The 14789-nt window shown below is 35.1% G+C and overlaps 1 protein-coding gene across 10 annotated transcripts in view; it reads right to left on the reverse strand.

The window, feature by feature from the left end:
• LOC108147921 (mitogen-activated protein kinase-binding protein 1) overlaps positions 1 to 14789 on the reverse strand; it is a 68840-nt gene that overhangs the window by 13981 nt on the left and 40070 nt on the right. For 7 of the 10 annotated variants that reach the window (XM_017274688.2, XM_017274687.2, XM_017274689.2 and 4 more), the window contains exon 3: positions 315 to 406. In XM_017274688.2, coding sequence (XP_017130177.1) covers positions 315 to 406 — 92 coding nt within the window. Of the gene's footprint in view, positions 1 to 314; positions 407 to 4213; positions 5051 to 14789 lie in introns of those variants that run through there. The other 3 variants (XM_017274692.2, XM_017274690.2, XM_017274696.2) reach the window with 2 other exon arrangements.

Below are 14789 nucleotides of genomic sequence, written 5' to 3' on the forward strand. Positions count from 1 at the left end.
AACTGCAATCGCGTTGACATTATGTCACTTCTGTCCCTCCTATTTACCCCCCTCCCCCCTCTCCCTCTGCATGTCACAGATTTTCCTCGTTGAGATGGAAAAATGCAGCCATGTGCGACAGTTGAAGAGAGATTAAATCAACCATTTTCATTGCACTTTTTTTTTTTTTTTTGTGGTGGCAAACTTTAAGCAGAAAATTTAACAAAATTGAATTTTTTCCTGAGCCAAAAAGGAAATGACTTTTCTGTTCTGATGGTTTCCGTTTTTCGCCGCTGCTGGATATGTTGTACATTTCAGATATATGGGATACTTACCCAGCTGGATAGGCCAGCAGGCCGCTGACTGAGGACACATCCAAAGCCGCATTGCTGCACACAGTCAGGCCCAAAACCTTTTTGAGTTTTATCTACAAAAAAAGGAAGAGAACATCATAACATTAGATATTACATCACATCACTCGGGGTTCCAGTTTGCTTGCCAAGTTTTTCGCTTTCGGCAAGGTCATTTTGTGGGGTTATTTGCTTAAAATAAAAACCAAACGAAGATACCTTGCTGTGTGAATTGTTAACGCACACAATTCGCACATTTATCATGTTGTTACCGTGTGTTTACATATGAACCCGGCCTTATACGATTTACATAAACATAAACAACAGAAATTGCCTCAGCATGTTAACATGATTTTCCAATGGCTTTTGTAATTTTTTCATCAATAGTTTATTAACAACTTTTGTGCATTTTTTTTGCTTATCCACAAGGGTCGAAAGCTGGTCTTGAATTTTTTTAATAAAATAGGGAAAAATTTGTTTTATGAAATGAATTAAGTTTTAAAGTTAGCTTTCAATTGGGAAACATGTTGAGTTTTCGGCAGGCACAAAAAGCTTATTTTCTTGTTAAATAAAATTGTGTTTACAAAAACTTAATTAAATTAAGTTTTAATACATTTTTATCTTACAATTTAAATTTATACAGATTATTATAAATTGTAGAACACAAAAAGCTTCTAAGACATTTTTTTGTTACATAAAAAACGCTAAACAAATATTCCTCTTTGTGTGTCGATTTCGCTTCTTTTTTGTTAAAAGCCGCCTTGTTACGCCTCACCGGAGCTTCACCTTGATCTTGCCCAAGCAACCAGCTTATTAGTTATTAAAAAAAGCCATAAAAACCAAACTAAAACAATTAAGGGGCGTATGGCTCAGAACACAACAGGTTGAGCTATGGCAAAAACACAATACTAAATAGCAAATGGCAAAGTGAAAAGGAAGTGCAAGTCAACAAAGTGTTCAAACACACTACCGCATTGAAATCGAATATCGAATGTAATATATGGCAGACAGACGTAAATCAGAATTCAACAGTGGGCGATCCGTAAGACGACTCTGTCAACTTTGGCATGTAGAGGGCATCCAAAAGATGCTTGATTTTTAGTTCTGCGTCGCAAATGCGAATCGCAAACTCGGTTTCCGATACAAAGTAAACGAAATAAACGAATACATTCCGACTGAGATCATCTCGAACGGACAGAGAAACAAAACAAAGTAGCTTCAAGCGCGTTTGTTTACTGCGAGAATTACTTTATTGGCTTGTTTCACTTAAGCGTGTATCAAGCCACACCAACGCAGCCTTTAAAATCTATATTTTAATGCATAAGGTCGATCTATGAAACCGGTTTTTTTTTTTTTAAAGACTCTCTCAGTCGTTCCTCTCCCGCATATTTGCATTTTTAATGACAATAATATGCTGTGAAATTGTAAACAAATTTTCTGAGCATGACTAAAATAAAGCAACAATGAAAATATGCTAGCCATGACTAAAAAAATGATAATCAAAAGCAGCTTCCCCCGAAATCATGACCAACTGGCATCGATTTCATTTAAGTGAAAAATATAGAGAGAGATATCTCGAGGGAACAGCGTAATTACGGGGCGTATGCGCAACCAAATCCGTGAGCTTTGATTTCAACTGCCGAGTTTAATTCGTTTTCAAATGATAATTAGGCAAAGCAAAAGCACAGAAAAAATGTAATGGGGTTTTTATTATTTTAAAAGATTTATTTTGTTTGGAAATTATTTGTTGTAGTAAGAGCTTTATATGTTTAAAGGATTTGTTTAGTAATATTTATTTGTGTATTTTCATTTGTTAAATAAAACCACAATCTTTCTTTTCCCTACCACAAACAGCTGCCGCATGTCGGTAGGTATTTTAAATTCCATTTATTTTACACATTTACTTCGTTTTTGTGCAAACGGAAGTCCACACACGCCATCTATCAAAGCTGAATTTGGTAGCTGCCAAATACAAAAGAGCGCACAAAAAACTAAGCCAAACAGAGCGAAATTCTTTTGTTACCTATTTGGTGTAGTAGCGAAATTTATGTCCAGCTGAAAAGAACTCAGATTTCCATTTTGTGTGACAGATGCGGCAGTTAAATGATAATTAATTATTATTTAACGAGTGACGACGAAATCTTGACCATGACCAGTCTGTAAAATTGGAAAAAAAAGAAGCGAAGCCCGAGACAAATCACTTTTCGGTCAAGTGGCTTTTGGCCCAATGCCCGGAGTTTGTTAATGAAGTGTCTGATTTTACTGGTGGTGCGCTGATGTTTATTGTTTCATCCAAGTTCAATGCACGCAGCAGACGGCTGCAATTGCTGGCCAAATTCTATACCAAAACCCACATGGCTTTTCGGTCTGAAACATTTCGGATTTCTGCCCACAATTCGAGCGAAAAAGGCCACAAATAAGCTGAAGCATTTGCAGCGGACAGGTGTCAACCTGCAATCACGCAATGAAAATGTTTACCTTAAGGCCACCAAAGCAAAATGCTGAACAATATGCAAATTTTAAAGCCCTCTTCAGTGAGAACCAAACTTGACTGCAAAATGTGGCAATTATTTTGGGGCTACACGAAATGAAATTTCATTGCTCCATCACTTTATTAATATTTATAATTGAACATGATGTTCATAAATAAATATATTTAATCAAATCAGCTCAATCTCTGAGGAAAACATAGCATGCAGCAAATTATTAGTTTGGTTACAGTCCAGCAGCCAAACTGGCGCCCAAAAACAATAGCTAGACTTAATTGCCTACGAGTTTAATCAATAAATAAATACATAGCCAATCAGGAAAAGATTTCTATTGAGAATTTCATGCATAATTTAGGCGTGAGTTATTGAAAGGCTGATAAGCTAGCGATCAAATGAATATTAATTCTTGGCATAAATAAATGCTAAGTCTATGTGCAATCTTTTTTTTTTATTTCTTTGGCAAATAGAATTTCTGGTTTGTGTGTGTCAGTTATTTTGTTTGCCCTACCACGTTTCGTGCATTTCCAATTGGCTTTCATCGGCTTACTCGACAACTGGACATGGCCCTCTTAACAAAACTAAGAAATAAAAACAAGTACACAGAAAAAAGTGAATGTAAAATCGAAAAAATAAACCTGAATTATTAGAAAATTAAAGGGAAAATAGTAGAAAAATATTTCTAAGAACATATATATTAATTCAAATGTTAACATTTTTTTACATGTTTGAATGGCTTAAAATTGGTTCATTTCATTTTCTCTGTTTTGTTTCCTTAAACTAAACATTTTTTTTTCGGTGCAGGCAAAGAAATAAATACAAATGACAGTTAAATATACCTTCAGATACATTTGTATCTACAAGGCGGTTACGTGAGCAAAATGTATATGACTATGAAAACAAGCCAAAATCCAAGCCAAGCCAAGAGATTTTCGATAGAATAAAATCAAATTACGCTGGATTTTTTTTACTAAAATACAATAGCACTGTGGTATTTTCTATTGAGATTCCTCCTTTGAGTTTTAGAAGCTGCCGACATTAGCTAATTGCCTATAATTACCCAGGGGGCAAAAAGCGGCAGCTCGAGCTCAAATAGAATATTTATGCCGGGGCAAAAACCACAAAAATCCATTACAAGTGCGGAGACAAAAGTTTTCTATAGCGAAATGAATCATGTGGTTGTAGTCCGCACAGAGTGGGTAGAAATCTCAGTCATGGAGTGGATATAACTAAAGCATTTAGCCAAACGGATGTTGCTGCTTTCTGGTTAAAATGCAAAACGGGAGGAAAAAGGCAGTGAAAAGCCGGCGAGAACTTGCTTTCTAAGCGAGGCATGTGGCATATGAAAGTTGAAATGGAAGCGATTTCATTTCGTCCACAAAAGTGGACGACCTTTACCTCGTAGGCTGCCACATCCTCTTTGCCATAGATGGCAGTTGGCGATGAGTTTCGTGGGGCGAACATTGCTCAATTCTCTCTTCGTTGGTCCTCGAGGGCACACAAAACAACATTCCTCGGTAAATATTCACTTATTTAGTTAATTGCAAATCTGGCTTCTTCGTTATCTTTATTTTTTATGGCACATTTGAGACGACAGACGCCCACCAGAAACCCAAACTTAAGGCTATAAATTCGTAATTGTTTCTGTTCAGTTCCACTCGCGTTTTTTGGGGGCGTTGTGTGGTTTCGTTTTTCGTATAATTAATAATACACTTTAAATAATACTTTTAACAGTTTTTCATTCGTTGCTTTTCGGCTATTTCTGATGACTAGTCTTTATAGCATTTTGTCTTGTGTTTCTTCGGTATTTTTATTTCTTTTGCGACTTTGTCAAGGTCGTGTTGGGTGTTCTCTTTTTGAAGCCGTTCGGTTCGTTGTATCTTTCAGTGCTGCGCGGTGTCTATATATAATTTATAATAATTATAATTTTTTTTTTTAATTTTTTTCTTAGATTTTGGTTTTTTTATTTGCGGTTCTTCAACTTTTGTGTAAATTTTCATAAAATATTCGTTGCACGTTTTTCGCTGGCTTGCTTGCTAATTTCTTTTTACAACAATTAAAGCGTCGCCTTATAATTATTCAACAAAACAAAATCGCTGGTCGTTTGTGGTTGTTGCAATTTGTTTTACACTACTACTTTTTTTGTAGTAGTTATTGTTGTTGTTATTATCGTTGTTTTTTGTGACAGCCGCTGTCGCGTATCGTTTTTTAGCGCGGCTCAAATGAAACTGGCGAGATTTCAACGATTTCAGCACGACGTCGCCGATATTGAGTTTGAGCTAACAGCCAACAGCCAACAGAGAGTTTGAGATATGGCAAGAGATATAAGATATAGAGAGAAGAAAACAAAAAAAAATCGCTCGTTTGAGACCTGTCCAATTGAGTTTTTGAGAGACACGCACACACGTATCTGTTAGATACTCCGACTTCGAGCTCTTTAATTTGCATATTTCACGATGAAACACACGGCAAAACACGTTTCTGCCCGCAAGTCCAAAATAGCAATCGCTGTTCTAACACGCGAAATGAGCAAACTACTTCAAATCGACGACTTCGACCAATGCAACTTTGTGCGGGAGGGCCGAGAAATGGCGGCTAAAACTTAAAACACGCTAAAACAATTAATCAATTGACGCTAGTTTTGGCACCCACATTTGCTTTAATTACTTAATAATCAGCATATAGTGGAAAGTTGTGGCATTTAAAGGTCTGTCTGCACTGCCCACCGATCGCAATAAATTCTCAGAATTACGGAATTGGTGGGCGTACTACGATACATGATACATGATACATGTTCCATGTTCCCTCCAAATGCCGTAAAACGAAATTAGGCAAATCAACCATCGAGTGGCAGTAGTTGAAATTACAATGAGAGTATCGTATTGGGTCAGCCAAGTGGAACACATTTACCACTGGCATGCAGATAGTTAGATACGGATACAGATGGCCTCAGATGCAGATACAAATACAAATGGAGATACAGATATATGGGGCTACAGAGTGAATGTTTGTTTGGGCTGGTGCTTTGGTCAAGATTCAGTCTCTGTGGCAATGACTAAATAAAGCCATAGAATTTTGCACTGACCATTTGCAGAAAATATGGAAATTGCCGTCGTATGGCTTATGGGCGTAATTGAGAGGAGTCTTTTATTTAGTGGCATTTCATGAAATTATAGGTTTCTGAATACTTATTACAATTAAGCTTGAAATATAATACATTTTGATAAGCGTTAACTAAGGTTTTTTATATTTGATTTATTTTAACTAAACATTTCATTTTTGAACTTACTTTTTTTTTATATAAAGGTGCCGTACAATTTTTCGCTACCTATAAACAACCCATTCCCCACACACATCTGTCGACACACAAAAACTTTTGATTCAAGTGCAATCATAAGCTTAGCTATTGCACAAAGGCCAATCAAAAAGGTAGCTACCTTTCCATAAACAACTCACCAAAGACAAACAACAACAACGGAGACGACAGAAAAGAAAATCAATTTGCATAACACAAATCAAGTGAAATAATCAGGCATCTGTGGAGAGAAAAGAGACTGAGGCTGAAAAACCAAACCAATGCCCAAACAAAATCCAAACTTGAAACGCACTGCACCACCGACAACAGATTGACAAACAAACAAAGCACAGGCAAACACACTGGAAAAAATGCACAGTTGACAGACACCTTTAGTATTTTTCCTCTCCTTTCCAGTTACCCCCCGCATCGCCCTCTATGTGTACATTTCCCTGTGATCCGAAATTGTGCAGCCAATTTCTTTATCTTGTGCCATGGCCAAGTCGCAGTTCGGCGCTAGTTTATGGGGGAAAGTTACAAGCGACTTGCTCTGACAGATGCTAGGCAGATAGATATAGTTGGGGGTATATCGGGGGATAGGGGGGATTCCCGGGGGATCAAGGGGGTATCTATCTGTGGGTCCGCCTGCAAGCGCCGCATATTCAAATGAATGCAGACTGCTCATTGCTGCTGCTGCTGGTAGCCTTTGGCAGGTACACAGAAAAATAAATATATAAAACAGACAATCAATATATTTTTTTCTAAAAACAAAAAACGTTGAATTAAAGTTCCATATTTATTATTACGTGTAAGTACTTGAAAATATAAACAAATATAAAATCTCATAATTATTTCATAAACAAGATGTTTGGTTTCAAAAATGAAATTAAATAGAAACGAAAGGATATTTATTAGATATTAAAATAAATATATTAGAATTAAATAAAATTAATCAGAAATAAAATGAAATTTGTTAATAAGTAAAATTAAATATTGTTTTGGTAATACAATAGAATTGTCAAAATACTTAAAATATTTTTTAGAACACTTCTCATATTTTTAAACCAATAGAAAATTTAATTTGGTTTTTGGTTTTTTTTTATTTTGGCCCTAAAAAAGTTAATTGGAAAATAAGAAAGATTTTATTGTTGCTGTCAAGTTTTCTCTTTGTGTACCTGTTTGGTGTTTGCTGCAGTGCCACTTGGCTGCCTTTTTCCTTTGATTTGCGCCGTGAAAAATCGCTGGACTGCACTGGAATTACAAACTATGCCATCCACCGTCTGTCTGCGGAGAGCTATTTATCGCCTTTGCAATCCCACCTTCTTGCAATTTGTAATTAAAATACCTTTTGCCTCATTGTCATTTTTGGATTGTACGATTTTCAAATAGTTTTTTTTTTGTAATGCAAATTGCCAATCGAATTACTTTTGTTCGGACCTGACCAATGCTGGAAATGTGGAAACGAAGCCTTTGTTCGATTTGATTTGTGTGGGCCAACTATAATCAATAATTATTATGATTTATTTGCATTGTTCTGGGCGTCGCAGATTATATCTCTGATCTTTGTGGGTTAAAAAAAAGTCAGTCTGCCAACTGGGGAGTCTCTATGGAGGGTTGTTAATGAGTTATGACCGAGATAATTTAGAATAATTATATAATTGGACTGCAGGTTTATGATTGGTGTCATTTGGGAACAGTTTAATTAGAATAAATGGGCAAGTGTGAATATAATTATGTTTTATAAAAAATATTAGGAGCAAAGACTTATAATAAAAATAAGGCGCAGGTGTAAATATATTTAAGATTTATGGAAATATTTAGAAATGGTACTCGATATACACAAATATTTAAATTAAATGTATGCATTTAATACAAATGAATATCTTAATTATTGAAATTGCTCACTTCTCCCTTAAAAATGTCTTGAAAAAATCCATCGATCGTTGATTGACTTCGAAAACCACTCAACATTTCAATCCCAGCTGTCGATCCGTTCAATCAGCGCTCCAATAAACCCACTCAATCGATTCTGGTGTGGCGCATGCGCATTTTGTCAATCTGTCAATATCTCGGCAGCTCGAATTAAAAAAGCTTGCGGTGAGGTAAGCTTGTGAAAATCTGTGAGCAAATCTCGACTATCCGCGCCAATCATTTGCAGTCCCATTGAAGCGTTGCCGACAATTTTGATTAATTGCACAGATTTGCAGCTAGCAGTTAGCTGCAATCCAAAGTGTTACAACAACAGGTTGGCCATCAATTTTATGTTCCCCAATTAATTCGAAATCAATAAACCCATAAAGCTTAATCATACGGGGTGTTGGAGAAAATATGCCAGATAAAAATGGTAAAATAAAATATGAAACATAATTCAATAATAAAGCGTGGCAATTTACTCCGCGTACCACTTCAACTACGTGACAAGCGTGATGGCTCTTGGCGTTTTGTCGGTTGGAAAAGTCTGGGAAAATCTGCCCATAAATTTTGGCAAGTCGGAAAAGCGGCCACAAAAGAAAACAGTTCATGGAAAGTAGGAAGAAAATATTTAAGGGGCCAGGTTACTCTCGGGTGTCAAAGTTGATGAAAGATGCTGCCAGCTCCAACGGGCTTTTAACTTTAACTTTAACTTTAACTTTTCTAAGGAGGAGTGTCTTTAAGCTGCGGAGTTTCAATCTCGCGACTGCATCTTCGGCGGCTTTAGTTGATTTGAAAGTTTAATCAAGCATTAGTGTTAGTTAAAAGGCCTTTTTCGGTGCTTTTATTGCCTCTTTTTTTTTGTGTAGTTGTTGGTGGCACGTAGTGCACTCTGTAATGGCCGCGCAATTTGTCTAATGATTGCTATTTGTGCAAGTAATTTGGAAGAGCAGATCAAAGAGAGAGAGAGGATAGAGTTAAAAGTCTTTTTATTCCGGTCGATTATAAGTGTTAATTATATGGCTTAACTTCCGAGAGGGGCATTAAAACGCTTTCGATGTAAGCTTTCTTAAATTGACAATCCAAACTGTGATTTGAATAGCTAAGTGAACGTTTCCGACGTTAATTGAAGATGATGCTATGGTAATGTGTGGACTATAGTGGGTAATTACTGTGGGAAGACAGAGAAATGTGCTTAGAAAACCAGAAATTTTTAAGAACTTTTTTTTAAAGAACTCATTTTAATAAAAGCTAATCAAAAAGTAAATATTTAAATATATTTGGATCCATAGCTTAAGCAGTAGCAATTTACATCTTATTTGTATATATAAATATTTATAAGGTAGGAAACATATATAAATATAACCAAATTTGATCAGTTTTGACTATAATTAACTTTTATAAACAGCATGCATCTCAAATTTCCAAGCATGACCATTTTGACCCTTTTGGAGTATTGCATCTTAACCCTCATTATCTCAGTTCATTTGTGGTCGTTTCTGCTGCCTTTGCATATCAATTTCCCTGCAGACAACTTAACCCATTATAAACTGATGGCCCCATTCAAGATATTGATTACATAATGGACAAGCCAAAACCGAAAAAAAAATATCAATTTCGTGTGGTCACAAAATGCATTTTAAAGATTTAATTATATAGAGAGTGAAACATTTTTATATTCCATTTTGCTCGTTGTGTGTGCTTCATTTTTATGTACTGCTAAATGGTGCAGAGGAGTTGTTGTGGTCGCTGTTGTGAAAACCACTTGAACAAAAAATGCGTTTCAAATTGAAACGACGAGAAACGCCCACAAGCAAACAAGATGCAGATACATGCGATTCCATATGTTATACAAAAAAGTCTCGGGAGCTGCAGCAGTTGCAACGCACTTAGCCAAATTGCTACAATTTGACAAATACAAAAATAAAGTAATACAAAAAAAAAACCAGAGTACACCCAAACCAAAAGTGTTGGCTCTAATAACAAGTGTCAGTCTGTCAGTTGCCAGCCCCCAAAATCTGCCCACAGTTTTTCAATTCTGCTGTTTTTTATTATTTAAATGCAGTTCTTTGCATCATTTTGTTGCGGTGATAAATTTTAAGTACTTAATTTTGTGGTATTAAAATGGTTTTTATGACATTATTTATATTTTGATTAAAAGTCGGCAAAAGCATTGAAGTGATTGATAAATCATTTCCGGCATTTCATAAATTTGAAAATCACCTAGATGCCAATGCCTGCCCACGATTATTTTTTAGCACTATTATGGATATGTGTATTCATTTTATAGGTAATTTTAAAAATAAGGAGACTTAAATTGAAATAATAATACTTTGGGCAAATCGCTTGATGTTTAACTAGAATAAATAAATTTTAAAGGCAAAACAAACATACACTTTTTTGTTTTCAAATTTTTTTAAATAATTTTAAAAGAGTATTTAAAGCATGGCTTTGGCATGAAGTGATCATAACATTTTTTGTTGACCAAAACAGAATCTATCCGAATCGATTTAACAACTCTAGACTTTAATACGCCTCAGTTCAGCTCAGTTGCTTCTTTGCGACCATTTCGGAACCGCTTACAAAAGGCAGAAAATAAAGAAACGAAAATCTCAATGGGCAAATATCTAGTATATTTCTTGAAAACACATGACAGGCGGCAGACTAAATTGTAGTGCAAAAAAAGATAGCTAAATAAATTATGGTCATATGTAATTTAGCATTTTTTTGTGTGTCGCGATATTTTGCGTGCTTGGCTTTTTTTAGTTCGTTTTTTCTCATTTCCTGAGCTCATTAAACAACTGTATAATTCACACCCAGACAGACACTATGGAAACTTGTCTTAGTTTATTAATTATAATTAGTTTACTTGCATAATATTGGTAAGTTTATGAATACAAATTGCAATTGACAGGATGTTGTTAAATTTAATGTGTATAACTTAAGTTTGAGCAGTTTCAAAACATTATTATATGAAACTAATAAACAAGGAGAAGCATATACTACTAACAAGTTCATAAAGCTATTAATTCATTAAGATTTGTTGACAATCTATTAAGAAATAAATAATATGATATCATGGCTGATAAGGTTGTTTACAAAATATTACATATACGACATGTCGTCCGGCAAAACTAAAAAGGAGAAATTATTGAAGCGATTAAATCTATTTTATGACATTGGTTTTTAAGAAGCTATTGCATTTTTAGTAGTAGCAACACCATTTTTATATTTAGAAAGCTTACATAATCATTTTGTAAAAGATCCCAAAAGTATACACTATTTGATGAAGAAATTTAAATTGGAATTTAAAATAAAGCACATTAATTTATTAAATGTCAATAATAAATATTTGTAGTAACACTTTGCTAAAATACAATTTTAGTAACTTAACTAACCCCAAGCCACTCCTTTATTTGCATTACTTGTAAAAAAAAAAAACAGAGATCGACTAAGCACAAGTCAATCCTTTTTGAATTTATTCCCATTCCAAGGCAAATAATCAAAGACCACACACATTGTGGATCAACAAACAAAGAACTTTAAAGCTATGCAAATTTTTGGAAGACAAAGGCAGAAAAATAGAGGTGCTATCTAAAACCAAAGCCATGTCATATAAATTGATTACTCATCTGGGTCAAAAGAGATGGCAAAGAAAGAGTCAGAGTGCGGGGATTAAGTTACCAATTCTTCAATGAGCCGTAAACAACAAGATTTAGCAACCTCAATTTGCAATTTACATATGCCGCTGCAGCTCTCTTTTTTGCCTCGATTTTGTATCTGCATTTGAGTGGGCGTTCCGACAAATAAAGCCAACAAATTGTTATGGTTGTTTGTGATTATTTTTACAGCTTGTTAAACAGTATCGAATGTATTTGCTTTTAGGTCGTACGTGACTACCAGTTAAACGCAATATGCAATTGGGCAGCTCAGAAAGGTGAGAAAACTTAGGGAAAAAATCAATTAACTCTGATTTTTTTGCGCCAATAAAAATGTCATGTTAAGCCCCCTAGTTAACCCCAAATAAATCATAGAAATATAATTTTTGATTTATGATCGTACTCAACCCGCTGGACAACGAACAAAACGGTTAATAGAAAGCTTAGATTCAAGTTGAGAAATGTTTTATTTATGACTTCTGCGGCACGCAATTGAGCCAAAGCCAAAGAGAAATAAAAGCAATTTCGGTTGAGTAAAGAACCACTCAAGCAACTGACATCATCTGCTGAGACAGCAAAAAAAAAGCTTTTTGCGTCTCAGAACTAAAACAAATCCCATTAGAAATGCATTTGCAAAGCCGAAAACAAAACCTGAAAACCTCACAAAAAGTCAAACTAAATTGAGTTTCAACAAATTCCTGACTCGGGCTGCGCTCTAATTAATAAATCAACCTGTTGATTAAACAGAAAAACTTATAAATTATTACAAATGGGAAGAAGAAAAAAAAGAAACTTTCCCAGTCAAATTGTGGGCGTCAAAAGCTAATGGCTTGGTAAAAAGATAAACAGTCTATTATCACCGACAAAATGCAAATGAGTCGAACATCTTATCTTCACTTAACCTTTTGCCCGCCTGAGAAAGTTATCTGTCAAAAAATGAAACGCTCACCAAGTGGGCGGCCACAAATTGTTTTTCTTATAAATATTGTTGAGCTCAGACTGTCTGGTGGGATTTTCGGTAGCTTCATAAGATACAGTGTCTTTATCTGGGCGAGAACAAAAACATTTAGGAGTGCCCCATACATCAATCAATTTGCTAATCATGTGGGTTGTATAAAAAAAATAAATAAAAAAGCTAGAGTAAAGGTGTTGAAAGTTGAGTCCAAGTTAATGGGAGGAATATTTTAATAAAATTGGGACAGGCACGTATATACCTTAATTATATAAATTTTAAGACAAAATTTTAAGTATTTTTGAAGCCATTGTTAAATAAAACACATTTTAGGCAATATATAAGCCCAACAAATCATATTTTATAGTTAAAACGTGAACTCTCATGTATTTACATACTCATCCAACATATTTATGCGATACCTTTTAAACACGTTTGCACACAAGTTTAAGCAAATTTGACAACTTTTTTGCCACTCGCCGGCCGAGCAGCATTCTCGCATTTCGAACTTCAAATGTTTTTTGCCGATTGACTGCCACAAATCAAGTTTAAGTACAGCAACAAAGCAAAAAACTAAACAAAACTATGTAGAATAGTACAAAAAAAAAGAGAACCAAAACAAATGCTGTCAGTGGGCTGAAACAAATGTAATTGCGCGTGTCGAAATGTGGAACAAAAAAAAAACAAAAAGATATAGATACTCTGTCAGTCATTCAGCCAGCCTACAACTTTTAGATTGTAAACTCTAGATAAATTTATTTGTCTACGGGCGACAAAACAATTGAATATTTTTGCCGGCCGGCTTTAACACAATTTAAAATGCACAACGCATCGGAAAAAAAAGAAGAAATACAAAATAAAACGAGAATAAATGCTGGCTGCATTTTAAAATTATTTAGACAGGCAGAAAGAGAAGACAAAACTGCAAAGTGTTAACTAAGGTTTTTATGGTGCGGTTAACGTTCAACGATCGCGACTAGAGGAAAATGCCCAGACGTGCCAAAAAATCAGACCCTACTACTCTCACCCTATTCCCCATTTTCATTTTCCCCGGTTGCATAAAACTTTTCCCGGGGAAAGAGAGACAGAGGGAAAGATATAAAGTCAAGTGAAGTTTTTCAATCTGTCGGATTGGGCAAGAAATGCGGTTACAAAATATTTCAGCCATCAATTTGGCGGCTTCAACAAAGTGTGTGGAGGGTTTTCGACTTAACGCTAGTAAAACTGTCAGGCTGACAAGTGGCCATCAAGTGGGTGGAGTCGAGTGGAGACTGTAAAAAGAATGTAAGGGCCTGTGATTGATTATTGCAAGACTTTGGGTTAACCTATCGTTGGGCTGAACATTAATATACAGGGAGAATTGAACGACTTAAATGGGAAATATTCCGACGATTTAAATTTAATTGTTGAAACATAAAAATTAGAATTACAAGAAAGGAAACTGACAAAACTTTACATAAATATTTCAATATTACATAATATATTTCAAAACTAGTTAGGTTAAGCTTTTAACCTTTCGATAAATATTTATATTGCAAATAAACTTCTAAGCATTTTCTGGTAAATTATTTTCCACGTTCATACAATCAGCCCGCATTACGTATACCACCCGTGAACCACTTTTATACATTTTGCAAGCCATTTAAAAATAAATGTTTAAGTCATCTCCCGCCAGGCAAAGTTCTTGCCTCCATATCTAAGCTTCGTGGCTTATCGTAAATAATAAAAAATCTCGATTTCATTCCGACCTGCACTCGGACCAGTCGGGTTATTTAAATTCAGCTGCGAGCCAAAAATAAACAAATGACGATAAGCATAAGAAATCACGCTCCGGTCTGATATAGTTAGTGGTATATATATATATATATACTATACACTATAAAGAATAATTCTCTTTGGATAGGCAATGGGCAGAGAAAAAAAAACTAGTCACGTTTTTCCGGTGCTCAATGCCAAAGTGCAAATTATGCAAATCTAAGATCGCAAGAAAAGTGGGGGGTGGTGGTTAAGTTGGGGCAATGCTTATAAAGGGTGCCAAGACTTGGCTTCAAAAAAAAAAATAATAAGGCATGCCCAAGAAATATATTTATAATCAATAGAATGATGGATGGCGAGTTGAGCAATAGGTAAGTGGAGGTTAACAGAGGTAAGTAATGG

Source organism: Drosophila elegans, unplaced genomic scaffold (genome assembly GCF_018152505.1).
Source record: "Drosophila elegans isolate 14027-0461.03 unplaced genomic scaffold, ASM1815250v1 contig_814, whole genome shotgun sequence".
Taxonomy (NCBI): Eukaryota; Metazoa; Arthropoda; class Insecta; order Diptera; family Drosophilidae; genus Drosophila; species Drosophila elegans.